Source organism: Rhinolophus ferrumequinum, chromosome 17 (assembly GCF_004115265.2).
Source record: "Rhinolophus ferrumequinum isolate MPI-CBG mRhiFer1 chromosome 17, mRhiFer1_v1.p, whole genome shotgun sequence".
Classification (NCBI taxonomy): Eukaryota; Metazoa; Chordata; class Mammalia; order Chiroptera; family Rhinolophidae; genus Rhinolophus; species Rhinolophus ferrumequinum.
In genome coordinates, this window is record NC_046300.1 from 40,989,011 (window position 1) to 41,016,992 (window position 27,982).

General features: G+C 50.7%; 1 protein-coding gene across 3 annotated transcripts in view; it reads left to right on the plus strand.

The window, feature by feature from the left end:
• The window catches only part of FGD5 (FYVE, RhoGEF and PH domain containing 5), a 154,788-nt gene that overhangs the window by 30,379 nt on the left and 96,427 nt on the right, over positions 1-27,982 (plus strand). The window contains exons 1-2 of one of the 3 annotated variants that reach the window (XM_033132118.1): positions 15,711-15,835; positions 23,890-26,557. In XM_033132118.1, coding sequence (XP_032988009.1) covers positions 15,823-15,835; positions 23,890-26,557 — 2,681 coding nt within the window. In that variant the 5' untranslated portion in view covers positions 15,711-15,822. Of the gene's footprint in view, positions 1-15,710; positions 15,836-21,171; positions 21,311-23,889; positions 26,558-27,982 lie in introns of those variants that run through there. The other 2 variants (XM_033132119.1, XM_033132117.1) reach the window with 2 other exon arrangements.

Here is a 27,982-nt window from a genome sequence, read left to right on the forward strand (position 1 = left end):
AGAAAATCTCGCTGCCTTCATGGAATTTATATTCTGGAAATGGAGACAGACATAAAGCTATTAAAGAAAATAAACAGAGTAATTTCAAATAGCAGTGAGTACGATGAAAATAATCTCAAGTCACGTGGTAGAGACTGACTAGGGGCCTGGGAGTGCCAGGGACAGCCACAAGGAGATGGCATTTGAGCTGAGGCCTGAATGACAAGAAGGAACCAGCCAGGGAGAGATCTGGGCCACGGGGAGTCGAGGCAGAAGGAATAAACACCAAGGACGATGGCCTCGGATCAGAGCTTGGTGTGGATGGTGACGGGAGAGGAGTTACACGAGATGCAGAAGAGGGAAATGGGGCCCAGAAGCCACTGCGAGGACATCAGATTTTATTTTCAGTGCAGTGGGGAGCCACTGGGTGGTTTTAGGTTAAAAAGATTATTAAGGGTATAATCATACTTGACCTCCCTTCATGGGAATTATGAAGCCTAGTGGACACTGGGGGTCATGCCTGGATCCCCAGGGGCTCCTGCCCTACAGCTGCAGTTATGTTGGCTGCTAACGGCAGACAGCTGTCCCCTTCTCCTTAACATGGCCCTTGCTGCCACCGTTCTCCAGGGTGGGCCCCTCACCTCAGGATGGAGCCATTCTGAGTGCTCTTTGTACTCCAGAGCTGCTTTAGGGGGCCAGGCCGAGGCCACTCTCCAGTTGGGACCACAGCCTTGTTTGGCGCTTTGCCCCTACCCTCCCTCCAGCCTTCCCTCCTGCTGAGAGCACTTCACGTGCACCTGGATTCCTGACTCAAGTTCCACTTCTAGGGACACGACCTAAGATGAGGATTAGATCAAATGGTGACTATAATGGCTGAACCCAGCGCCTGCCACACAGTGGTACTTCAGGGGACCAACTCATCCTGGTTTGCACAAGACATTGATGGTTTTAGCACTGAAAGTCCTGCGTCCCTCAGTCCTGGCAAACCAGGATAGTTGGTCACCAGAGTTAAGTGCTTGATAAGATACATTCATTCCTTCAGCAGATACCTCCTGGTCTACCTGTGCCAGGCTCTAGCAACAGAGCCATTTCTGGGTCTCATCCTCAGGAGCCAGTTGCAGGAAGCAGAGAATATCATCAGATGCTTACTCAGGCATGTGAGAAGGTCAGGAGAGCCATCCAGGTGTGGTGAGGCAGGGGCTGCCCTGAACGGAGAAGGTGCTGCCCGGAGAATGCAGGCAAAGCACCCACCTGGTGGCCCTGAGCTTCAGATTGACAAATGGAGAGGTTGTGAGAAGCAGGTTTTGGGGTCCCCTCGGCCATGTCTCAACTGCCCCATGCTTCAGTTTCCCCATTTGGGAAGGGCCCTCCAGATCCAGCAGGAAGCCCAGAATGTCTGCAAAGCAAAGACCTCTTTGGGAGGAAACCTCCGAAGGCACCAAGTCCCCTGGGCCATCAATTAAGGCAGTTGAGACAGGACAGTAAACCTCTTCTGACCCAGCAGGCACTGCACAACCCATGACAACCCAGAGAAGGAGACCTACTATCTCCATTTTATAGACAGGGAAACTGAGGCTTAAAGAGGAGTAGTAACCTGCCTAAAGTCACATAGCCCGTGAGTGGAGGTCAGGCAGGGTCCCAGGGCTCTCAGGCTCCAGAGCCACTGAGCCAGTTCATTCACTGAAGAAAATATGTCTGCACCCTCTTTTATATACTCACGAGTTACAGAGGGGAGTGGATAAAAGCATAGGCTGCTTGCTACACTTACACCCAGCGCCATCCTGCTGGGTTCAGACGCCAGCTCCATTGTGCAGAAGCTATGGGACCAAAGGCAAACGACTTACCCTCTCTGTGCCCTGAGGAGATCACAATAGCACCTCCGTCCAAGGGTTTTTGTGAAGATTAGGCGAGTTAATATTTGAAAAGTACTAAGAACAGAGCTTGGCGCATCACCTCAGTTATCATTGACTTTTTATTACTATGACTTAGTATGATGCAAGTCATAGTAACAAAACATTGGAAACAACCTAAATGTTCAGCAATAGGGGAGCTATTAGCAAGCCATGATTTATTGATTTCAGTGGACACCATTAAGACAGGTGGTCTTGGTGCAAAACTAGACAAATGAACTAAGAGAACAGACCAGAAAGTCCAGAACTGGACCAAAATGTGTAGAATTACTGGATTTATGACAATCGAGATGCTGCACTACAGTGGGAAAAGGATGATGGTTTAAATAAATGGTGCTGGATCCGTTGGATATGCACGTGGGGAAGAAAAGATTCTTGACCCCTACCTCACACCATACACCTGTATCTGTTTCAATGAACTCTATGTAGCCATTCACGTTGACCAGAGTATTGGCTATCTGTATGTTTACCCAGTCCTGCAATCTTAAAGAGGTGAACTTGGGATAATAAAGCCACTTCAAACGTGTATATAGACGCTGATGAGAAAGCCGAGGTGAATTTCAGTGGTGTCGATGCCTTCCTATAAACGAAAATTTTGGTTGTGATGATTGTCCTTTCAGTAAAATGAAAGACATCCCTTTATTTTGAAGTTCACTCAACACAACTCACCTAATCCAAGACAATTGCAGAAGGAAGATGAATTTTAGGGAACAAGTAGTCAGTAAGAAAGTTCCAATTTCCTTTGGAGAAAAAGGAAAACATGTTTTGTTGTCCCCCGACAGGGAGATGGAAAAAAATAAAATAACCAAGGGAAAAGTCACCCCACGCTTTCCTTGCGGCTGTGGGCCCCCACCACTGTGGCGCCATGAGGAAGTCGAAGGTTGAGTGAGCAAAACATGTTTTCCTTCGGCGGACGTCTGTAGGAACTGTTGGACGTTCCTACAGAACGTTGGAAAACACAAAACGTTGGAAAACACAAAAATAAACTTCAGCCCGTGGTAAACACTACCTCTTCTCTCTGGGGTCAGGAAAACAAAGGCCAAGACGGGGGTCAACATGGAACAGTGGGCAAGCATGCCAGGCAGGAGGCAGGGACCTTGGTTTTGGATGAGGCTGGCGGAGGCGGGAGCCTTCCTGAGCCTCAGTTTACCCATCTGCAAACTCATGATCCTGTGTTCATCTCATAGAATTGGGGGTGAACTCATTCACTCAATAGATGTGTGTTGAGCTCCTACCCTGTGCCTGGCTGTGAGCTGGGGAATGGACACCCTGAGATGCTGTTTTTCTAGCACTGATGTGTGCAGGGCCAGCTTCATGGAGGGTGACCAGTGCAGTGCCACATGGACACACACTCCAGAGGGCCCCATGCTTGGTTTAAACCCCCATGTTCTGCTGTCATCATGGGCAATTCTTAATTTTTGAACAAGAGGCACTGCATTTTCATTTTGCACTGGACCCTGCCCATTATATAGCTGGTCCTGGCTGCGAGGCAATGATGCTTTTTGATTGTTCACTGAGTGTATCTGATTCCTCTGGGTTCCAAGGCTTGGTACAAAGAGGTTCTGATAAATGGAGGAATGAACATGGAGGGAGAAGCCAGGGGTTATGAATACTGCTCTACCACCGCCCCAGGTAGTACCTCTGCCACAGGAACCCCTCACGCTCTTATAGGTGCTGCGGCTGCCACTGTTTCAGGGAAAATTATCTACATTTTGGTTGGAAAGGTTCTGAGTTAAGTGCAGTGAGAAAAGCACCAACTGTGTGATTACCACAGGCCTGCGATCACAGCTTTCTTCTGCCCACAGGCGGTGTATCACGGGGCAAGTCTGTGAGCCTCAGTGTCCTCATCTGTTAAATGGCGATAATCATACCTGACATAGGGAGTGCTTGTGGAGATTAAACAGATAATGTTTAAAGTGCTACAGGTCTACCAGTTTGAGGCGGCACCAAGCCCACATCTCCATAGGCGGGTGGGGGTATCTGGATCCTAAGGGAGGTGTTTACAGCTAGAGGCAAATCCTCCTCAGGTTTTAAAAGTGGGAGTATCTCTAGACCCTGGGACATTGTCCCCGGAGAGCAAGGGCTGGAGGCTGCTGCTTGTTGATAAGTGACATGCAAAGAATTTGTACTATAAATAGTTAAAAATTAGTTACCAAACTGTCAAGTCAGTGAGAAATAGTGTGTGGATTAGAACTTCACAAACACCAGCAAATATCTACTTGCTAACGACATCAAGTCCTAATTGGCTGCCTACTATGTGCCAGGTACTTCATTAAGAATTCTTAGTAATAATATCTAACGTTTACTGAGCAGTTACTATGTGCCAGGCACTACCAGGCTAAGTACTTGAAGGTCATTATCTTATTTGGTCTTTCTAATGGACACATGCAGTGGGTGCTAGAAATGCCCCCATTTCACAGATGAGGAGAGGAACGCCCAGAGAAAAGGGATTTGCCCTGGACTCAGAGCTGGGAAGAGGTAGGCTGACGCTCAAACCTTAGTGTGTCTTCCACACCAGAGTCCAAACTCCTAGCTGTCAAAGTGCTGTCCCCAGCTCACACTGTGAGATCATCAGAATGATTCACGCATGGGTCCTGCCAGGGCACACGTGGAAGGTCCTTCCCCCCACATCCCTCCCCTCACCAGGGACCCCCCTGAGCTGGAGACATCTGGCTCCTGCCTGCAGGCCCCCTGCCAGAAGGCAGCTAGGAGGCAGCTCCCTCAGGAAACCGTGCAATTGACTGCAGCATCTACTAGAAGGACGGAAGAAGTGGTCCTGGGGCAATGGACTGGCACTGAGTGCTGAGTGTTTTAATGGTGTTCCCAGGCTGGGCCTGATTCATTTCTCTAAGTGTCTGGGTTTCAGGTGGGTGGAGGCTCACTCAGCAATTGATGGTGTCTGTGACGGGGTCACATTGCCTCCCTCTCCGTACACAACCACACGGGTACACCCATGCTTATTAGACTGATTAATACGTTCTTTCTGGAGCCTCTAACTCCCTCACCCTCTGCCAGGGGCCAGCAGAGAGATGCAGTCTCCACTCTGGAGCTCCACGGGGAAAATAAATCAGGAGTCAGGCTTTGTGGCTCATCAAAATGCCTCTTTTAAAACCACTACCCTTCCTTGTGCGTCAGGGAAGGTGACATTGCCACCCCCGTTCTACAAAGCTATCCCACAAGGGAAGGATGGCCCTGTGAGGATGTGAGCTGTCTGTCCCTGGGGGAACTCAAGTGCAGGTGGCATCAGAGGTAGGACATCAGAACTGATTGCTGGGCAGGGCCTTCCCAGAGCTGCCTGGCGCCCCAGTGGGCAGAGCAGGGCATGGACAAGCCCCCACCCTGTGGACGTTGCTACACATTTCTTGGGTTAGTAACAGTCAGGTTATTGTCTGATGACCCCGCTGGAACTTCAGGCTCTTTGTCTGCAAAGGGGTCCCTGTGCTCCTCCCAGCCCAGGCTCCACTGGCCTTGCAAGGGCCTCCGAAGTCTTAACTCCGTGTTTCCCAAAATGAGAATCTCAGTCCCAACCCCAGGCAATCATAACTCACTGGGCCTGGGATGGGGCTTTGGAATTTGTGTTGTAACCAGACCAGAAGATTCTTCAGATTAGGACATTCGGGTTCCCTGTGTTAAGCCAGAGATGTAGCTAGTAGCAGTGGCCTTGACAAATCCTGGGAAGAGATTTTTCAGAAAGTCAATCACCTTTTTCCATTCTCTCTGCTCAAGGCCCCTTCCGACTGGTACGATGGTAAGGAGAAAGGCACAGGCTCCAAGTAGTCAGTCCTGTTTCCCCTCAACTCGGCCACTTCCCAGCCAAGTGGTCTTGAGCACAAGACTTTGCTTCTCTAAGCCTCAGTTTTCTCATCTGAAAAATGGGGATAATGATAGATCCCTCACAGTACACTAGCCCCCAATGCAGTTTTTGGTGATCATAACATAATGATCCAACATTAGTTTGTTCATTGGTGAATAAATGTTAGTTCCTCTATAGGACAGACATTTAATCCTTGCTCCCTTCATCTCCAACCAACTATTTTTGAGAGATGCATTCTGGCAGAGAGATCCCCCTGCCCACCAGTCTCTTCATAGTTAGGCCTGAACGGGAGTTTGGTGCTAAGTCCAGGTGGGGGTAGGTCTCTATCACTGTCCGTTCACTGGGTACGTAACAGATATTAACAGTGGGCTCTGTTCAGGTGCCTGTAGGGCAGCCAACAAAAGAGACCCAGCCCTGTCCTCCCAGAGCTGGCATTCCAGGCAGAGAGACAGATGCCACACAGGTAAATAGATAATTAGATGGGACAGTGATCTCAGCTATGGGTGAGTACAAGCAAAGAAAAGAAACAGGGTGATGGAATGGCGAGAGACTAAGGGTTGATGGTGGTCAGGCACACCTCTGTGAAGAGGTGACATCTGAGACCTGACTGATGAGGGAAGCTGGCCCAGGCATGAGAAAATTTGGAAAGGCATTTTCTTGAGAGCAGAAAAGGCAGGTGCAAAGTCCCTGGGGCAGGGGCAGGGATAGAGAGGAAGGCCCGTGTGGCTGGAGTACAGGGGAAAAGCGTGGTGGTGGGAAATGAGGTGGAGGGGGCATGATACGGTAGGGCAGTGACAGATCTTGGAGGCCATAGTAAGGAGAACAGGTGTTATTCCCGAAGCAACTGCTGAGCAGCGACTCCATGCACCACAATGCTGGGAGCGGTGTCCAAGGCCTCTTCACAGCCACCCTGGGCCTTGAGAGAGGGAGGGAGGCAGGAGGGGTGTGTCCTGGTGGGCTGTCGAGGAAAAGGCAGGGCTCCTGAATGGTGCAGGCCACAGGGTCCCCTGCCTGCCCCGCCCCTCAAAACAACAACAAATGACTGCCTCTCCCTATGACTCAGGTCTCTCCAGGGTCATAGCTAAAGGTCCCTCAGAAAAGACGCCTTTTGGAGTCTCTGTCACTCTGAGCTGCCTCCCACCGGCACACACTGCCAGAGTGAAATCTTTAAAAATGCGAGTCAGAATTTGTCCCTCCATGGCTCCCACTTGCTCTGAGATGATAACACCGAGGCTCTGATGAGCAGCTTCTTCTGCCTTCTTCCTCCCCACTTGTCTGCGCCCAGCACCTTGCTGTTCCTCAGATGACACAGCCCTCCCTACCCCTGGGTCTTCCCTGCTGGCCCTTCCGCCTGAATGCTGTGCTCCAGGGCTTCGCTGACAGGCTCCTTCTCACTCTCCCAGTGTCCTCTCCTCTCCTGGGGCACCAAACTGATCAGACCTCTCCACACTCTGCTCCCCGTCCAGTGCTCAGAGCTCTCTGATCATTCTCTGATCATTTACATGGATTTGTGGACTAGTTTACTGCCTGCCTCCCCCAACTGCAGCACTCACCCCACGAGGCAGGAGGTTTTTGTTAGTGTTGTTGTCAGTGCCGTATCCTTGGAGCCTAGAACACCTCATACAACAAGTGAATATGTGTTGGATGAGTGAATGACCTCAGTAGATGCTCACAACGGCTCCATGAATCATCGTCCCATTTCACAGGTAGAGAAACTGAGACTGGAAAGTTAAGCCCCTTGCCCAAGGTACACAGCTAGCAGGGAGCCAAGACTGCAGAGAACACAACCTGACTTCCAACCTCACACTGGTGCCCTGCTGAAGCTGACATACTGTGTGGCCGGCCCGGCCTTCGTCCTCTGAATTCACCTCAACATTGTCATCCATGCAATGACTATAAAATCCCAGCCCTGCCTTTCCCTCGGAAGGTGGTGAGACTTGGAGGATGTCATTGAAGCAGACCCCCCCTTGTCACCTGCACCGTACCACACCCATGAGGGGTGGGTAAGAAGAGGTTCTAAGGCAGGTCTGCCATCAGAAGGGTTAACCTGGCCTCTTTGTCCCATGGTTGCCATGGGGACAGTTCCTGTCCTTCAGGAAGCAGGGAGAGCAGTTTCCTGTTTTGAAGAAGGCTTGAGGGCTGTTTTCCTCCAATCAGCCTGCCCAAAGAGGGGCAGGAAGCCCAGGGCCGGGCCACCCCTGCTGCTGGGTGTGTGGTGGAGCCATGCCCACACCCAGCCAGCCAGGAGGGGCCTTTGTGGAAATGCGGCCTCGGGAAAAAGCCAAACAGGCCAGTAGAAGGAAAAAAAAATGGCTGGCCGGAAGAGGGTGGTCACTTCCTCCACAGACCTTGGATCCCACCCAGTGGTGATAAAACCTCCAAGCTGGTCCTGCCCAGCCTCAGACTCCCCTCCCCCAGAGCTCGGCCCTTCCTTGGGGAGCTGAAGGCCTGCTGGACAAAGGCCTTTGAGGCCCCTGCCTGCATACTGGACACCAGCTTAACTGGGCTACGGGCCCCCAGTTCCCACCCCTGCCTGGCATGCCCTTTCCTGCTCCCCTCTGCTTGTGTAATTCCTACAGGGTGCAAAGCAAAGACTTCCTCTGCCTGGAAACCTTCCCAGCATGCATTTGAGCCCCAAAACTGTGGGTGAGGAATATTTATGAATTCAAGCCTAAACTCTCTTGGGGCCCTTGCCCCAGTTTTCTTGGGTCACCCCACTTCCAGGCTTGTCCCTCCGATTGCCCTACCACTCCAGCTCTCACACAGGTCTGACCACGTCTCGCCTTCCCCCAGAAACACTCTATGGCTCCCCATTACCAGCAGGGTAAAGTCCAAACTCTTTGGCTAGCCACTGGAGAGCTTTTCCCTACACCTGTCCCAGGATGTGACCACAGCACACTTCTCACCTTGGCCCTGTCCTGCCTACCTCTTCCATCCCCACAGGCACTTGCTCAGGCTATTCCCCTACCTGGAATGGCAACCTACTTCTCCATCTGGAAAATGCCACTTGACCTTTAAAGCTCATTGTCACCTCCTCTCTTCTAGCCCCTCAGCTCAACTTAGTCCCCTGCTTTCACCCCCAGCTCCACTGTTAGTTGACCCTAGGCCCTCCTCTCGAACAGAACTATGAGCTCTTCAAAGTCAGGAAGGTAAAGAAAAAGGGAAACTAACATTCTTTTAATCCTCATCATGACCCAAGAGAAAGGTCTCATTATTCCCATTTTACAGAGGAGAAAATTGAGTTGCAGAGAGGCGAAGTGTCTTGCCCAAGGCCACAGAACCAGTGACTGGTGGAGGCAGGGGTCTCCAAGCCCCCAGCTCCTTTCTGTCTTTGTGCCTGGCCTGGGTGTGTGCAAGGGGGGTGGGGGTGTAAGATGCCTGAGCTGAACTTACCTGAGGTCCCCCCACCAATCTTTGGGTCACGGAAAGGGAAGGGTGGCCTTGTGAAGACTCATCCACCCAGCAAGTGTCTGGCTCAGATTTGCTGGGCCCTGGAGCCAGGAAGGCAATTCAGTGACTTTCCAGGGAAAGATAAGCCCTGGGAGCTGATGCTGTCACAGCCATAACATTGTGATGTAAAAAGCCCAAGGCTGCAGAGACCTGAGGGTCAGCAGCTGAAGAGGCTGCAGGGCCAGGGTCATTTCCTTTTTAATAACATGCATGTTATCCCTAGAGACAAAAGGTATACCTGTTCCCTGTGAAAAATGGGAAATGGGAGACCTAGGTGGATTCCGCTGTAAAGTGAGATGTGAGATGCGAGGTGGCAGCCAATTGGGCCCCAGCTTTTTGGAAGAGCCCCCATTTCAGTGGGGAAACAAAACCCTGACTGTCCCTTCCTCTGGACTGGGACAGGAAGCAGAGCCCAGGCTGCCGCCCCACGCTCCCGGGCTCCTGTGAGGCTCCCAGGTTACCCCCTCTCACCCATCCCAGTATTCACCAGGTGCTCAATATGTGTGCTCTCTCCTGTCCTTCACCAACTCTGATTGTGGGGTGTGCGTTGCAAAGCTATTGAGCACCAGCTGTGTATTTGACATTTAAATAATAATGATCATTTATTGAGTGCCTCCTGTGTCGCTCCCTCCCCTACTGAATGTTTTAGATGAGTTATCTCATTTAATGAGCAGACACTATTTCATGTCCAATTAATGGGGGCCAGTGTGCTGAAATGGGTAAGAAAGCTGTCCCCAGAGCTGGGATCCCTACCACCTACTAGCTGTGTATCACTGGGCAGATGCCTCAGCCTCTCTGTGCCATGGTAGTCTCATCTGTAACATGGGAGTGATAATATTGCCCACTTCATAGGTTTGTTGAGAGGATTAAATAAGCTAATAACATAACGTATGCAATACACTGAGAACACAAAATAAGCACTCGGCAAATACTATTACGATTTACCAGTGGGCAAACTGAGGCTGGGACTTGCCCCCAGGACAGTGTGGCTCCTGACCACTGCATTGTACAGCCTGTCCCAGAGGCTTGGCCATGCCGCCTTCACCTTCACATGAGCTTACAGAGCCTAAATGCTTTGTTTCTGGAGCACATGGCCACATCCAGCTGCAGTTCTGGCTCTGCACTTTGCCGAGGCTTCAGGCAGGCGGGAACAGGGAGCTGGATTCCAGCAGTTTTGATTTGAGGTTCCCTAAGTTGTGTGCAGGGAGGTAATTAGCCCCAATGGTCTAAGGATAATAAGATGGTAGATGTTTGCTTACTTAGAGGATCCTGATCTTTAACTCATACGATGAATTATGCGTGTGTGAGCGAGAGGTGTGAGGGCAGGGGTTTCAGTGGAGTGGAGACTGGGGGTCTTAAAAGGGTCCAGTGAGGGGTGATTTTGATTTCAGAGGTCCCAGGGAACTGGTTAGCCTCACACCAGGGGTCTAAAGGATTCTGAGAGGAGTCTGTGTTTCCCCCCTTAATGCTCTCATCGAACTGATGGATAATTAATTACCACTGGGTGTCCTGCCTCCTCAGCTGGCCTGGAAGCTCAAGAAGGCCAGAGTGAGTGGCCTGTTTGCTTGGGACTTGACCCAGCACCTGGCACAGAGTAGGCACTCAGTGCACTTTTGTGGAAGGAAGGAAAGAAGGAAGGGAAGAAGGGAAGGAGGGAGGATGGCTGGCTGCCTAAGCCTCTGGTTCTGACTCGGCCACTGTGATCTTGGACAAATGTGGTATACTGTGAACAGCACAGGCCTTGGGGACAGACAGACCTAGGTTTAGTCCCAAGTCCACCACTAGCTCTGAGTCTTGAGTAAGTCTCTCACCTCTCTGGCCCTCAGTTTTCTCACCTGTAAAATGGAGATAATAAAATCACTTCCCATTACCACAAGAAGCATGTGAAACGTACACAGTAGACGTAACAATCAGCATTTGTTATGATTATCAATCTTAGTATTACCTGCTGTTATTGCCACAGCCTCCTCACCTGCCAATGTGCTAGTTGGTCAAGTGCCTTTCACCCCCCAAGTTCCTCAGGCTCTGAGGTTCCCACCTGGCTGCTCCTCAGATGTAGCAGAACCTTGGAATCCCCTTCCAATGCTCCTACAGACATGGGCTGGGTCATCATGATGAAACTGGGAGCTGCTGGCCATTCTGACCATCCAAGGCAGGTAGAAACAAGGGAGGGGAAAAGAGGGCGAGAGAAGGAGGCCTGGAGAGTGCGGGGAGGCCTGACCCCTGCTGTGGATCTGCTTTAAAGGTGTCATACCCCAACCCTGCCAGGCAGAAAAGCAAGGAGAGGCTCCTGCCCTCAAAAGGCAAAGCAAGAGACTGCAGCCATTGGAGGACAGGTGCATGGTTTCAGGCTCCATGTGACTCCAACTTGGGCCTGGATGTCCGGAGGTGTGGATTCCACCACTGGCTGTTGCCCTAACTCGCTGTATGATCCCAGTCTAGTTGTTTTCCCCTCTGGGCCTCAGTTTCTCAGTCTTTCAAGTGGGCATAACACCTAAGCTATGTGCAGGGAGCTGTATGGATGACCCACAGTCTGCTGAGAGGAACAGATAAGATGGTAAGAGTGATTTGGGAAACATGAAGACCTAGATGGATTTTTTGGTAGTTCAGAACTCAGACCATGTTCTCGGAGTGAATGCGCTATGCTTCCTGGCTGGGCTGTAGGGGCAAGTCACCTCCCCTGTCTGGGCCTCAGTTTTCCTAATGTGTGAAATGGGGATATAATAATCCCTTTCTAGGATTCTTGGGAAGAATACATGCATTAAAGGCTCAAAACAGGAGCGTGGATGGCCATTACTCCTCCCCAGCCCCCACAGCCAGAGCCTTTGTGGTTATTTACAGCCATCCCCGAGCTCAGTGAGAGGTTACGGCTCAGTTCCTTAAGAATTGAGCAAGTCCAAGCACCAGCATTAGCACCGGATGTTTGAAGAGCCTTATGGTCTTTTACATCCATTTTCTCTTGTTAGGAAAAGCAAACAAAGGAATGAGCAGTTGAGCTTCACCGCCCATCACTCCACCCTGGCATGTGGTTTCAGCTCAACAAGTTCAGACCTGTGTTTTTTCCCAACTGTCACTGGTGCTATGATCTTTTTAAGTAGACTTTGCCTAGCCTCAAATCCCAAATTCAACAGTAGTGGAAAGGGCTTAGCAAGGCACTGTGGTCTGTCCTGCCCTCCCTTCTCCTGTGCACAGGCCCGACAGTGAAGGGAAACGTTGGCGGTTGATGGAACGATTCTGACCATCCAAGGCAGGTAGAAAAGCAAAAGGGGGAGAGAAGGAAGGCCTGGAAAGTGCAGGGAGGCTTAACCCCTGCTGTGGATCTGCTTTAAAGGTGTCATACCCCAACCCTGCCAGGCAGAAAAGCAAGGAGGGGCTCCTGCCCTCAAAAGGCAAAGTACAGTGGCACCTCGGTTTTCGAACGTCTCCATTGAATAACATTTTGGTTTATGAAGGCTGTAAACCCGGAAGTAAATACTTCGGTTTTCGAACACGACTCAGAAGTTGAACATGTCACACGGCTTCCCCTGAGTGCAAGATCCTGAGGCCTAGCTGTCGGCTGTTTTCGAACATTTTAGAACTTGTGGATTACATTCGAAAACCGAGGTACCACTGTATTAATAAAAGATGGCAGCCATTGGAGAAGAGGTGCATGGTTTCAGGCTCCATGTGACTCCAACTTGGGCCTCGATGTCAGGTGGTGTGGATTCCACCACAGGCTGTTTCCCTAACTCTCTATATGACCCCACTGTATAAGCCTACCTCTCCTGCTCTTACCCTGGGATCCTAGGTTATTGGGGTTTTATTGCTAATCCCTGAACAAGCTCAATTTTTAAAACATACTTTCTTTTTGCATCAGATATGCCCCCCACCTTCCCAACCATCAGCTCCATCACTTCCCACCTCCATTACCTCCCTCAACCCCATCATCTCCACCATCTTGACCAACTTCACCCCCGCCGTTACCACCAGTCCACCATCACTTTACTCAGCTCTACCACTTCCATCCCCCATCATCTTGACCAGCTCCACCACCTCCATCATCTCCTCAAGTCCATTTCCACATCTATCAATTCTACCACCTCCACCTCCTCCACCACCACCAACCATATCACATTTTCTATCTTCACCGTGACTTCACAGCTACTACCTCACCTCCTCTGCTTCCTTCGCCTGCAATACGATATCTCCCACATCCACCATCACTTCCATCATCACCTCTCCATCACCATCTCTAACATCTCCCGGCAGGGATCCATAAGGTTTATTAAGAGCCCAAGTAACAAATTCTGTCATTGATTTTCTATTCCAGAGGTACAAGTATTTCTCCACAAAAGGTTGGAGGCTTAAAGATGCTGGTGGCTCAGAGATGAAAAGGTCATTTAAAAGAATAAAATTCAATTCCTGATTTGGGGAAACTGAGGTACACCCTAGGCCCTTGCCTGTAAGTGTGCATAATCTAATTCCATACTGTGGGCATCAGGAGCTGAAAGTAAAACAAAACAAATCCTGCAAACCTGGTTGGGTGTATGAAGATGCTTAGAGAGTGTGAAACACTATGTAAGATTTTTTGTTAAGATGGGGGGAAAAAGAGTTTAACATCTTTGGAGGCTTTCCACTTTACCCAACTGAAATTCATTCATTCCTATCTTCAGTATGTGTGCTTTAAACACCTTCTGTGTGCCAGGCACCACTGGCTCATGTAACAATTCAAATCAGACCTTCATGTATGTCATATATTTTTAGCGAGCACCTAATATGCACCAGGATTTCTGCTGGGTGCAAGCCCCCAGATATCCAGAATCCTACCAATCTTCCAATAACGTATTAATGAGACAGAGGCCAGGGACTAAGTTCTCACCCCAGTGAGAACCTGGGGAAACCAGGATGTGTTCTCTCTACTTCTGTGTCCTTTGGCAGCATATCTGGCCAAAAAGAAATCGGTGGGTTATCTAGGGCAGTGTTTCTCCAGTGGTGATGTGTATACAGATTATCTGGAGACCTCGTTAAAATGCAGATTCTGGTTCAGTGGGTCAAGCCCAAGTCATGCTGATGCTTAGAGCCGCAGGGTGTTTCGTCTATGCAATGAAACTATCTGGTTACCTAGGACCTGCTCGGTATGGCCATTAGAACACCTCTCCCCTGACCCTTCTGTACCACCTATTGGGACATTCCCATCTCTATTCCCCAAGCCAACCTCCTCAGGGTCCTCTAACTGGGCATGTCTTTGCCCAAGCTATTCCCTCTGCCTGAAAGGCCTTTCCTTTATTTGAACCCTCTGCACTCTGTGGCCTCCTCAGAGTTCCTACAAACTGCTGTGCACTCTTGTCCCCATCGCAACACTTGTCCCGGGAAGGAGAAACTATCTGCCTATGTTGCATGGACAATCAGATGGGAGCTCAAAGTGGAAGCTTGGTGGGGGTCATCCACGTTGCCTAGCACCAGGCCTGGTCCCAGGGAGGTGCTGACCAGAGTGTGCTGAGCAAACAAAAACAGGCTCCTCATCAACCAGGTCTCCCTTTCAACATCACCTCCTCAAGGAGGCCTTCCTTGATCACCTATTCTCTACTCGAGTGTTTCTCAAACTTCAGCTCGCATCAGAAGGACCTTAGGGGTTTGTTAAACATAGGATTTCTGATTCAATAAGTCTAGGGAGGGTCCCGAGAATTTGCATGTTTAACAATTCCCATACTGGTCCACACACTTTTGAGAGCCACTGCTCTGCCCCATTATCCCGGTTTATCTCCCTCAAGGCACTTATCACTCTCTGAAATTATATTTATTGCTTATTTGTCTCGTGACCTTCTCTCATCTAAGTTCCATGAGGGCAACAATTTAGGGCTGTCTTGTTGGGCGCTCAGCATAGCGCCTGGTGCAGGACTGAATGATGCCTGTGGTTGAAAATAAAGATGGATGGTCCGTTTGGCAAAGGGGCGAGGAAGTCCCCAGAAGCCCAACTAGCCGGCTTTCCCCGGTCTCCGATGCTGGGTCCGTGAACCTCGCACGGGTCCCCGAGTCCCCACGGCCACGGCCCCTTTAAATGTGCACGGGGATGCCTCGCCCCTCAGCTCCCTCAATCCCTGACAGAGCAGAAAGGGAAAAAAAAAAAAGCCTTCCTCTTCGCGAGCGGGAGGAAACGTCTAGGAGGGGGCGGCGGCGCGGCAGCGGCCGAGGCAGCGCAGGCGGAGGTGCGGCAGCCAGCGCGCAGCGCGCCCGGCGCGGAGCCGGGAGCCGGGAGCCGACGCGACGCCGCGCGCTGCCCCGGCCACCGCCCCCACGCGCGGCGCGCTCGCGCCCCCTCCCCGCCCCGCCCGCACGGCCCCGCCCAGCCCGGGAGGCTCGCGCCCGGCGCCCCCACTTGCCCTGCGCTGTGCGAAGAGTCCGAGTGAACGCGACGCCGCGCGCTGCCCCGGCCACCGCCCCGCGCGCCCTGTGCTCGCGCCCCCTCCCCGCCCCGCTCCTCCCCCGCCCCGCCCAGCCCCGGAGGCTCGCGTCCTGCGCCCCCACTGGCCCCGCGCCCCGCGGGGAGTCCGGCGCGCGCCGGGGGGCGGGGCGGGCGCCAGGGGGTGCGGGCCCCGCGGGTCGGCCACGGAGTGAGACGGCGTGCGGACTCGCGCTCGGACGGAAGGACTGAAGGACCGACGGGCGGCCCCGGGCTCCGCGCTCTGGAAGATGAACAGAGCAGGTAGGAGGCTCCGCACGACCTCGGGCGCCGAGAGATAAGCGCGAGGGGCCCCGGCCAGGCGCTCCAAGTTGGAGCCCGCGGGGCGCCTGGAGCGACGGCAGAGAATCCCTCGACCTTCCCACTCTGCTGGCTTCGGTCGAGATATGGGCGGGTCCGGAGTCCCCTCACCAAAGAGACTGAGAAGCATCTGGGGCCGCTGTCCGAGTCCCCCGATCTCAGGGACGGCCCCCTTAATCTCGGAGAGGCCGCACCCTGACCATGTACGCGCTCGTCCCACTCTCACCCCGGCGCCCAGAATGAGGGTACCCTCGGCAACAGAGAAGGACGTCCCCTTCTCAGAGGCAACTTGGTAGCGCCCCTACACCCGCACCCCGGCCTCTCACGGACCCCTCCTGGCACACGGGATGCGTCCAGGCTCTCCACGCCAGGGGCTAGTCCTCGTCCTTCAGCTCCCGCGGCGCACCCTTAAGAGGGTTACTGCTTCCCTTGTATCTCCTAAGACCCCGAGACTTGCAGCTTACTCTCCGAATAGGACTAACAAGCCCTAAGTCATTTCCCCCTTAGCGAACCCCTCCCTGGCAGCGCCCGGCCCGGGCCCTCTTTGTGCCTTCCCCAGGGGACCGAATGCCAAGGGGACACTCGCCGAGGCTAAGCTGCACTCCAGGCGGTCCCTCCCATCCCTCGTGTGTCTGCCTGGTGAATCGGACTCGCGAGCTCAGGGATTCCGTGCAGTCCAGAACGTGTGTGACGATAAAGATTAGCGATTTCTCCACTGGGGTGCCATTGAACAGATTTAGTGACTGAGATTCAGAGATAGGCGGTTCCTGGAACCCAGTTCCCGGGATTCCTGACTCCATCCACAAGGGGGGCAGAAAGTTCCCTCAAAGAGGAGAGTTTGCAAGGAAACAGTCCCAGCTAACTTGATCTGCCTGCCAAGGGGCGATCATCACTTTTTTTTTCTTAGAATTTAGCAATAGGCATCCCTCTCCCCAACCAACACCCTTGTCTGAAGCCATACTCCAAAACACACATCCCTAAAGAAACAGGAAGCCACCATTTTGGTTGTCTTAGAACCATATCCTGCTGCACTGTGTGTGTGTGAGAGAGAGAGAGTGTGTGTGTGTGGTGGGTTTTTTTCTTTTTAAAATCTTTTTAATGAAAAAAGTCATTGTTTTAGGAGTGAGGTGCAGACAGGAGATACTGATTGGACTGATAGGAAAAAGGAGCCACTTGGGGACTTGGGAGTGTAGTAGTTGCCTCCTTGTGCCCAGGCACTGTTGCTGCTGGGCATGTGGACATCTAGACAGTTAGAGAGTGGGTCACAGGATCGCGGGGAGGTAGGAGCAGGGGAGCCACTTTGGGGTACCTGGAAAGGCTGGAGCAGGTCGCAGCACCCAGCCAGCCATTCCGTGCGTGGAGGAAAACGGTCGCCTCCTGCCTGTGCTGGCACAGCCTGGACAGAGCCAGGCTAGCTTTTTCCTATACTCCTAATAAAACTCGCTTTAAAACAATGGTGAGAGCGGTTCCAGTTTTCCCACGTTTCGCTGCATGAGGCTAGGGCAAGCCCTTCCTTCTCTGAGAATCTGGGGGATGGAGTGAGCCAGAATAAACTGAGAGGACAGTTTGGTCCCAGGAAATCTCAGCAGTTGCTGCTGTTGGGTTCAGCCCTCCTATAATCTGTCTCCAGCATAAACCTGGTTCCTTTTTCTGTGTGATGGCAATGATAAAAACCTCACATAATGATTTCTGTGTGCCATGCTCTGGATTTCCTGATCATGTAGCATAGCGGTTCACAGGCTCCATAGGATGGAATCTCAGAACCACCATGTACTTAGTTATGTGAGCTTTATCAGGTTACTGAATCTCTCTGTGCCTCAGTTTCTTCATCTGAAAAATGGGGATAATGAGGTCTTGGTCATTGAGTTCTCATGATTCAATGAAATAAAGCATGTAATGTACCGGGAATAATGCCTCTCACATTCTAAGTGACCAGTAAATGCTAGCTAGTATTGAGTGGTTACTTGCTGAGAATCAGATGTCACTTTTAAGTGTTTTACTTGTATCAGTTTAGTTTTCACAGTGACCTGATGAGGTGAGTACTCTTGCTATCTCCATTTTATAAATGGAAAAACTGAGCTGCAGAGATTTAACGGTCACTGACTTAATGGGGAGCTGAGACAGGACTGAAACCCAGACTGTCCAGCTTGAGAGCCTCCTTTTTTATCCAATGCCTAACATATAGTAGGTACACAGGAAACGTTTGCCAGTTGATTTTGTTAGTCATCCTATGTCTGTTATTGCCCTTGAACTTCTCGACAGCCTTAAGATAAAAGAGGGTATTTCTTCCATATTACCAAGAAAGAATCAGGCTCAGGGAGGCAAAGTCATGTGCCCAAGGTCACACAGCTGATGTGTGGCAGAGCTGGGATTGTAGTCCAGGTCTGTCCAAGCCGGGGCCCCATGTTCTTCCCACTCTGTGCCATGTTGTCTTCTAAGTAAGTGCCCTGTCGTGGATCATTGGACTAGCTTAACAGCAGCCTAATTAGAAATCATCAGGCTTGGCATGGACATTCCAGCAAGCACCCAGAAATGAAAGTTAAATTAAGATGCAATTGGAAGGTGAAATTGGAAGATAATTACTCTTGGAACATATGGTTATGAGAGTTCCAGGGGGAGTATAGTGAATTGCAGTTGAAACAGGCTAGGGAATTGAAGACAGGATGTCAGGGGACATCGTAAGAAGAGCTATGAGTTTTAATAGGCTGTAGGCGGCCAGAGGAGAAGGCACTTATGGACTGGGGCAGTCCCCTCACTCTACCGATGGGGAAACTGAGGCTCAGGGAGGAGAAGGGACTTGCCCAAGGTCACACCTCCATTTAAGGGCAGAGCCGGGAGTGGAGATCAGAGCCCTCGACTCCCAGTTCAGTGCTCCTTCCAATACCCCTTTTAATTGAACTTTTACCTAGCTGACAAGGGAACAGCAAACATGAATGTATGAGTGACAGATATTTAATTAAAATAGAGAAAGAAAATATAAACTGGTACCAGGGGCTGGCTGGGGATGATTTCTATCACCAGAAGCTGTTAAAAATCTCTTCTCCTGTCACTGGGGTTACCCCACCCCCCAGTTAACTCTTAGTATCTTGGCTTGAAGAGTATTTGCATTCAAGTCATCCTGAGGCTTAGCAAATTGCCAGGAGATCCTGCTGTTGATAACTCAGGCTGGGGAGGGTGTGACCCCCAGACTCTGTGATACAGAGAGAAGGTTTATGCAGCAGCCAGAGGGAGTCAGGAGACAGCTCCATCCATGCTGTGTTCTGGACAGTCAGAAGGTTAAGTTTAACCCAGAAGAGGAACCGCAGCTCTGATTTATCCTGTAATCCTGCTACCCCCACCACACTCGAGCTCAGCAATAGTGGGCTCTACCATATTCCCAAAGGGCTTTGCATCTCACTGCCTCTGCACACTGTTCCCTCTACTTGGAATACTCAACCTTCTTTTCGATTGTGAAATCCTCTCTTTCAACGGGCAGCCCTATGCTACCTCTTCCCTGAGCCTTCTCTAGGCAGAGTGGCTCTGAGACCCAGATAACGGTGCTGAGGGCAGGGGCTCTATCTAGCTCCTGTTGGTGAAGGAGGCAGGGAGAGAGCAGAATGGGAAGCCCTCGCACTCCTTTTATTTTCTTTGCTCCCGCCTCAGTCTCCTTTGCTGGCTCCTTCTCGCGTCCTCCTTGGCCCTACTCTTTTTTCTGTCCACACTCCCTCGCTTGGTGATCTCACCAGGTTCATGCCTTAAATTCCATCTCCCTGATGGATACCTCCAGCCAGACCTATCCCCAGAACCCAGGCTGGAATACTCAGGGGCCCACTTGACATCTCCACCAAGGTGTGTGATGGGTAATTGGAATCTGACAAGTGCAAACTGGAATTCTGGTTTCCCGCCCCAGCACCTACAAGCTTCCCCAATTCAGCTGGTGGCAACTTTTCCAGTTGCTCCAACTCAAAACCTTGATGTTGTCCTTGACTTCTCTCTTTCTCTTACACCCCATATCCAGGTTGCCTGCACATCCTGCCAGCTCTTCCTTCATATTGGAATTCTACTCTTTTTCACCACTTCTGCTGCTACCAACCAGGTCCAAGCCTCCATCATATTTTGCATTATGTTTTGCTTGGAATATTGTAAGAGCCTCCTCACAGGTCTCCCTGTGTCCATCTTCACCACTTCTACCTGTTTCCACACATTAGCCAGCATTTCCACGTCTTTCTGCTCAGGCCCCTTCATAGTCTCTACTCTCCCATGACCCCTCGGACCTCATCTCCTGCTTCTCCTTCTCACTTGCTCATTCCCCTCCAGCCACTCTGGCCTCCGTGACATGCCAGGTGAGTCATGGATTCCCTCCCCGCTTTCAGATCTTCGCTGTAATGTCTTCTCAGTGAGACCCATCCTGTTCACTCTATTAAAAATTGCAACCCCAGCTCCTAATCTTTTTCCATAGACTTTATGATAATTAACATACAATATGTAAAATACCCTTTTTATTGCTTATCTCCCACCACTAGAATATAAGGTACATGAGAGACAGGGTCTTTGTTTTGTTTATTGGTGTATCCAAAGATTATAGATGAGTGTCTGGCACATAGTAGGTGCTCAATAAATACCTATTTAATGAAATAGGGTTAAAGGAAATTGGATGGGAGCAAATGAAAGCCAGTCATCCATCCACCTTATGGTCAGTTAGTACTTCTGAGCTCTGGACTCAAACTTACATAAATTTCTCTCTTAGCTAGTTGTCCCTGGTCTCCATTTCCCTGCATTTTTCCCTGCATTTTTCTCTTCTCTACTTCACTCGAAGGGAACCCTGAGTCTCCACTGTAGAGGAAATTTCAGTGGCAAAGGATCAAGGCAGAAGTTCAAGTGACTGCAGCGGGAAACCCACATTCTACCTGGTCCCTGCTCCAGATTTTCTGAGTAACTGCATGCCAGTCACCTGCCCTCTTTGTACCTCAGTTTCCTCATCTTTCAACAAGGGGTCAGACAAGGCCTTTCTGCTTCTGACATCCTTTGATATCAAAGTGGATGCAGGTGAAACTCCCTGAGCTTCAGAGCTGGAAGCAGGGCATGGACGCTGTGTACTTGTCATTCCTAGAGGCGCTGTGGGGAAGGCATTTTCTTGCAGGATCATGCCTCAGATGCCCACTGTAACCTTTCCCGAAGAGACGGCATCCACAGATCAATAGCTTGATTGGATGAAGGATGGGGTGGGAGTGGGGGCGATACAGCCAAGGTGACGGTCGTTTTTCATGGCCCTTCTGTCCCTCTGTCAGGTCTCATGGCGCCGATGTGAAATACCACCTGTTAAGGATGAGCAATGAGACTCCCCACCCCCAAAGAATAATTTCAGGGAAAGCCTGACACCTGATGTTGAGAGCTTGAAGCTAATATTACATAATACGTAAATATAGAGCAAGATGTGGGGTAAGCAAAGACTGACTTAATTAGAACAATAATAGCTACAGTTTATTGAGTACTCCTATGTGCAGGCCTGCTACAAAGCACTTTTAATGTATATCTTTTAATCTTCACAACAACCCTTTGAGAGTAGGTACTACTATTGTACCCATTTTACAGATGAGGGAACTGAGGCTCAGTTTCATAGTTTATACGTGGCAAAGCCAGATTTTGAACCCAGATTAGCCAGGCTCCAAAGACTCACTCTGTTATTCCACATTGAGCTTAGCTGTTTAAGCTCCAAATTTTTTTTCTTCTTTTTTTTCTTTCTTTTTTTTTTTTGCTAATCTGGACAGGTATTTTTCTAACCAAATACATGCTTAATTGCTTGTGGAAATGAGGTGTTGGGAAGTCATATATTCCATTTTGAAGACTCTGGGTTATTATCTGGATGTCAGTGGCAGGCCTGGGCATTGATGCAGATGAATATACGTGTGGTTTAGGGGGTTGATACAGTGGGTACGTTAGCAGTGGGTACTTTGACAGCTGTGCCTCTTCTCTCCCTTTCCTGCTGTTAGCTACCTCATCTTACAGCTTGCAGTGTTCCTGCTCTATCCTGTCCCCCAACCCCTTCTAATTAGATGTGCATTGGGAAATCAGACAACCAAGTTCATTAGGTGGATGTGCAAAGTACAAGTAAAGAGGTTCTGAAATGAGGCCCTTTTAGAAACAGTGCATGGGCTTTGTAACCCTGTATTATTGCTACTCCGGGCCTTTTTTCTTTCCTTTGGGGCCTCAGCTGAATTTTACATAGTCCTGCCAGTTTGGGAGATCATTTGACTTTGGCTTCAGACATCTTGAACTTGAGGTGCCAATGGGACAGTCTTATGGAGACGTCTCAAATCAGCTGGAGCTATGCTGACCAGTACCATAGCCACTGGCCACGTGTGGCTAATGAGCACTTGAAACGTGGCTAGTCTGATTTGTGATGTTCTGTATGTGTAAAATACATACACAGTCATTTAAAAAAGAATGGTAAATATCTCATCAATAAATTTTGCATATTGGTTACATGTTGATCAAATATGATTCATTGATTACATGAGGATGCTCAAAATAATAATATTTTGGACATATTGAGCTGAAAAAAACTGTACTGTTAAAATTAATTTCACCTGTTTCTTTTTCACTTTTTAATGTGGCTATAGGAACATTAAAAAGTACACATGTAATTATAAATGTGGCTCACATTATATTTCTGTCAGACAGCCCTGGATTAGATCGACTAGCGTTAGATGCTGCAAGGATTTATCTAGGAGTCAAATGCATGCAGAAGAGAAGAGTTTGCTGACAGACATCCAGGTCCTCTGCTCCACCTTCCTTCTGTCACAGCCAGGCTGGCATTCTAAGGTTGCTGTCCGTCAACCCAAAGCCTTAGTGTGGATGGAACTGAGAGACGAGGTTGGGCTGAAGGGAGACTTGTACGTCTTGATCCCTGGGCAGGGGGCAGCCAGGCAGCACTTCTGAAGCTGAGATGTCAGGATGGGTTGGGTTTCTGGCAATCTGCCTTCCTTACTTTGTTCCCAGTGCAGCCAAGGGCTCGGAGGTGCAGGCAAGAAGCATGGAGGTGTGGGTTGGCTTGTGGCAGGAGAGATGCTGAACTTGGAAGTGGGCAACTACTCCCTTGACCCTTCTTGTCAAGGTCCCTCCCGTCCTGCAAAATTTAGCTGAAATCTCACCTTCTCCAAGAGGTCTTCCCTTTCTATGGCAACTCTTGCTTCTCAAACTCCTGTTACATGTACAGTTTGTACCACATCTTTTATTCTGCCATGGTCAGTATGTCCTCACCATCCACAAGGGAAGAGGCCTTTTGCAAATATCCATATAATTTCTCCCATGAAATTGGAATGCAGGGCACTTAGCTGGACATCAGTCTTGAAGCATGTAGCATTCAGAGGTGACCTCAGAAGAATCATACATCACTGTCACAAACCGTTAGTGTATCATTCTTGAAGGAGTGAGATAATGGCTATTCATTCATAATATTCCAAGGGTCTGCGGCTCTGTCCTCCAATTGTTCTGTCAGTCTTGTCTCCCTAACTCAACTGTGAGTAGTCAGCAGGGGGAGTTCTTCTCTTCTTGACCCTAGAAGACCCTACTGTCTATAGTGCTATGTGTATAGGTGCAGATATCCAATGAATTAACTGTAGAAGGAATATAAGCTCCAGGAGGGCAGCAAGGGTGGTGACTGTCAAGTTCAGCATTGTCTCCTGGGTACCTGACAGAGAAAAGCATTTACTGAGCGAGTGCAATGATCTGCAGACCTTTACTTGAGGAGTACAGGATGCCATTTGGTCGGGTTTTGTTAGCTGGACTGTGTATGGAAGAAAGTTATAGACACTTTGTCTACAGAATGAATCCTTAGTGGAAGGTTGAGGGATTTTAAAGAAGATGGTGGAGACGTAAACCTAAGACAGAACATAGTCGATTGGGTTGACATGGGCTGGGAAACCATCTTTAGTGTTCTCTCGAAAATGGTAAGGAGGCGTGGAAATACAGGTAACTGTACTTTTGATCTCCTTCTTTTCACTGTTTTCATCCTTTAGATTCACCAAAACCACCAGTCGCTCCCAAGCCAAAGACTGCCAGCCCCCTCACGCCAGTGACGGCGCCCAAATTCCCTTCGTCACCCCGGCCTGACGGTGTTCATAGTCCCAACTCCATGTCGAGGGGGCCCAAACCCCCCATTGCCCCTAAGCCCAGGCTGGATTCCCCCAACGAGTGGAGGGCCAGCGTGTATATGATCAACAGCTTGAACAAGTGCAGCAACGGGAAGCTGCTTTGCGTGGACAGGGGGCCTTACGAAGAGCCACATTCCAGCCTGGAGCGCGCCGAGGCCGAGGCCGCCGAGGATTACATCGTGGTCCCTGGGGCTCCGCCGGCACAGCATGAGCCCAGCGATGGCGACTCTGTGGAGAATGCCGTCACGGAGGCTCCGGAGGCCACCGGGGAGGAGGAACTCCAGGAGGGAGGTGAGGAGGCAGGAGCTGCTGAGGGTGTGGCAGCCCCCGCTGAAGTGGCATTGAGTGGAGAGGGTGACATGGGTGTAGCCCCCACTCCGGAGAACGGGGGTGCGGATGACAGTGCCCAAGACCCAGGGGCAGAGGAACAGAAGCTCCCGAGTGAGGAGGAAGAGAAGCTGGTGGAAGAACACAGCATGTACAGCGTGAAGGACACGGGCCCTTGGGATGGAGAGGCGGTCTTCCCGAGCGATATCATTCTAACTCAAGTCAACTCAGAGGGTCCAGCGGCTCCTGGCGAGGAGCCCAGCCCCCCTGGGACACCCCAGGAGGCAGAGGAGGATGGTGAGGAAGGCTCTGCCACTACAGAACCAGTGACACCGGACGAGTGTTCGGATTCCAATGGGCCCACCAAGCAGGGTGCTGAAGGTGCCAGTGAGGAACCCGTGGAGAAGGAGGGGTTGGCCACAGGCATCCAGAAAGTGCAGATAGCTACACATGGCCCTGAAATCTCTGAGGAGGGGTGTGAAGATGCCCCAGGTGATGGCAACCAGGATGACCAGGATGAACCCCATGACCAAGAGGAGAAAACTGACCAAGAAGAAATGGCAGCAGTCACCCACGAGGTGGGAGAAAACACTCAAGAAGGTGAACACACTGTGCAGGACGAACCTGCCGAGGAGAGCTGCCAGATCATTCCTTTCGAGAATGACGGTATGGACGACTTCATGACTTCACTTTCAGGAAGTCCCTATGAGTTCTTCCCAACTGAGAGCACCTCTTTCTGTAGTGAAAGCTACTCTCCTTTTTCTGAGCCAGCCAAAGACTTGGAGTCAGAGCAGGAACCCAAGTCGGGGGTGTGTGCAAAGCCGGACGCCATGGCTGGAACTTTGTGTGGCCAGTGTGGCTCCCCTCAGGGTGGCACTAGGGAGGATCCCTCTGCCCCCGATGTGGTGGTCCTGCCGGAGGATGAGGATGCCACAGATGACGCTCTCACCAACCCCTATGAGATGGGAGTCGAACTGCCATGTGGGGCTGACCCTGGAGAAGGAGAGACTCCTGAGCCACAGGCTGCATCAGATACCCTGAATGGTTACGGCCTGAAAGACGTGAACTCGGATGCTGAGGGCAGCCTGGCTCCCATGGACAGGAAGAGCATCATCTCAAGGGCCAGGCCCCACTCTGGGAAAGTGGCTGGCTACGTCCCAGAAACCGTCCCAGAAGAAAGCGGACCAGACGCTGGCTCGTCAGCCATTGGTATTGGAGGTGCCACTGAGGAGCCAAGAAAGATGGTTTTGTCGTTGGAGGGGAAGCCGCTGGAAGCCAGCTGGGCCTTGCCGGCAAAGCCCAGAGCCTTCACTCTATACCCTCGATCATTCTCCGTGGAAGGCCGAGAGATCCCGGTCTCCGTGTACCGGGACCCAGAGGCATCGGGCTTAGATGACCATTGGATCAAAAGGAAAGACGACAATCTCTCTCTACCCTGTGTGATTGGCTCCTCAGGGAGTTTCTCCCAGAGGAACCACCTGCCATCCAGTGGCACCTCAACGCCATCTTCCGTAGTCGACATCCCTCCACCTTTCGACCTGGCCTGCATCACCAAAAAGCCCATCACGAAGAGCTCTCCCTCACTCCTGATCGAGAGCGAGCCCCCGGACAAGCACAGCAAGAAGAAGAAGTCATCCTTTAAGCGGTTCCTGGCTCTGACGTTTAAGAAAAAGACCGAGAATAAAGTGCACGTGGATGTCAACGTGTCTTCTTCCAGGTCCTCTTCAGAATCCAGCTACCACGGGCCTTCCCGGCTTCTGGAAATCGACCGCAGGAGCCTCAGTAACTCCCCTCAGCTTAAGGCCAGGACAGGCAAGCTGCGGGCTTCCGAGTCGCCCTCTTCCCTCATCTTCTACAGGGACAGCAAGAGGAAAGGCGTCCCCTTCAGCAGGACAGTGTCCCGAGTGGAGTCCTTCGAAGACCGCTCCCGGCCCCCCTTTCTGCCCTTGCCCCTGACCAAGCCCCGGTCCATCTCATTCCCCAACGCCGACACTTCGGACTATGAGAACATTCCAGCCATGAACTCTGACTATGAGAATATCCAGATTCCACCCCGAAGGCCTGCGAGGGCCGGGACATTTACGAAGCTGTTTGAGGATCAGAGCAGAGCCCTGTCCACAGCAAACGAAAATGATGGCTACGTGGACATGAGCAGCTTCAACACCTTCGAAAGCAAGCAGCAGAGCGCAGACCAGGAAGCGGAAAGGTACTGTGAACTTCGTTTTCTTTGTTGTTCAGCAAGTGTAACTGTCCCAGAGGCAGGCTTAGGTGTAGGGGATGGAAGGGACTTGCTTGTTAGCCTCAGGCTTTCTTTCTAGCTGAATGACTGGGGTGAGTGGCTTTACCTCTCTGAGCTTCAGTTACTTCATCTGTGAAACGGGATTCACGCTACCTCGCTGACAGAGGGTTTGAGAAGATCAGAGTAGATAACCCATGTGAAAGTATTGTCTAAAATGCCAACTTTGGTCCAAATGTGAGCATGTGTATTTGCATTATTTGGGGGCTATTTCTCATCTAGTTGGATGGCTTTGCTTACTCCCCTCTGGGAAAGTCACCAAGAGAGAAGGTTCTGGAATCTTGCCAAACTAAATATCTTTCACCGTCAGGAAAATACCCTCAGTTGAGATTGATACCTTTTTATTGTGTAAATATACATTCTATTGAAGGGAACTAGAAAAGACAACTTAAACTGTTTAAAACGCCGAGGGTGCCCTGAGCTAAATTTCTGAATAGAAGGCTTTAAGAGGAGCATCCAAGTTGATGGGGATGGGGGACCTCACTCACCTTTGAAGGGAGAGTGAAACACTGCAATTATTGACAACAGTGGGGGTTTTCTGACCCCCATCTTCCCAAGACTGACTGAATGCCCTCATTAATCATCCCAAGTGGGTAATTGCCAAATCTCGCTGTTCCTTATACGTTGTGGACGCAACTGAAGGGTGATGCATTTCAATCTCAACCCGTTACACACTCTTTGGAGGCGCCTGATCTGAATTAATGAAAAGCCAAAGTGGTTGTGATTTTTAAAGGAAATCCTGTTCTTTCCCCTCGTGTGCACTAACTTAGCTCCGTCCCACACAGCTGTTGCTGCCAGGGCCTCCTAGGGGACCTGCAGTAATGAATTTGCAATTAGCATTAGCTGTCACTGGAGTATAGACACTTAAAAGTGTTTGTATGGTTTATTCTCTTGAGGTTTTTTTACATGGTTCCCCACCCTGGTTCTATCTTCTCCCTACCCCCCGCCTGCGCAAGGCTATTAATGAGTTCTTTCTAGGAAGAAAGGGTTTGTTGGCTGGAGCAGAGGTAAACACCAACACTGCTGGAGGGACTGAGTTTCGTTTGGATGATGGGGATGTGTGCGAACTCTTAGCGGACGAGAGGGGCAGAGCCCACAAGGTCATTGCATTACTAGTCGTCAGCAGGGTTTGATGAGCCCCAGCCCTAGCTGGAGTGCCTCTCAGCGCTAAGGAAGATAGAACCAAGCTTTGAAACCATAAAATCTCCATGCCAAAAAGGATCTCAAAGGGCATAGAGTCAAACCTCCCACCTCTCACAGGTCTCTCTCTTAATGCACTCTGTACTTGAACTCCTCAAGCCGCAGGGAACTCACCACCTCCAAGAGCTCCCTCCT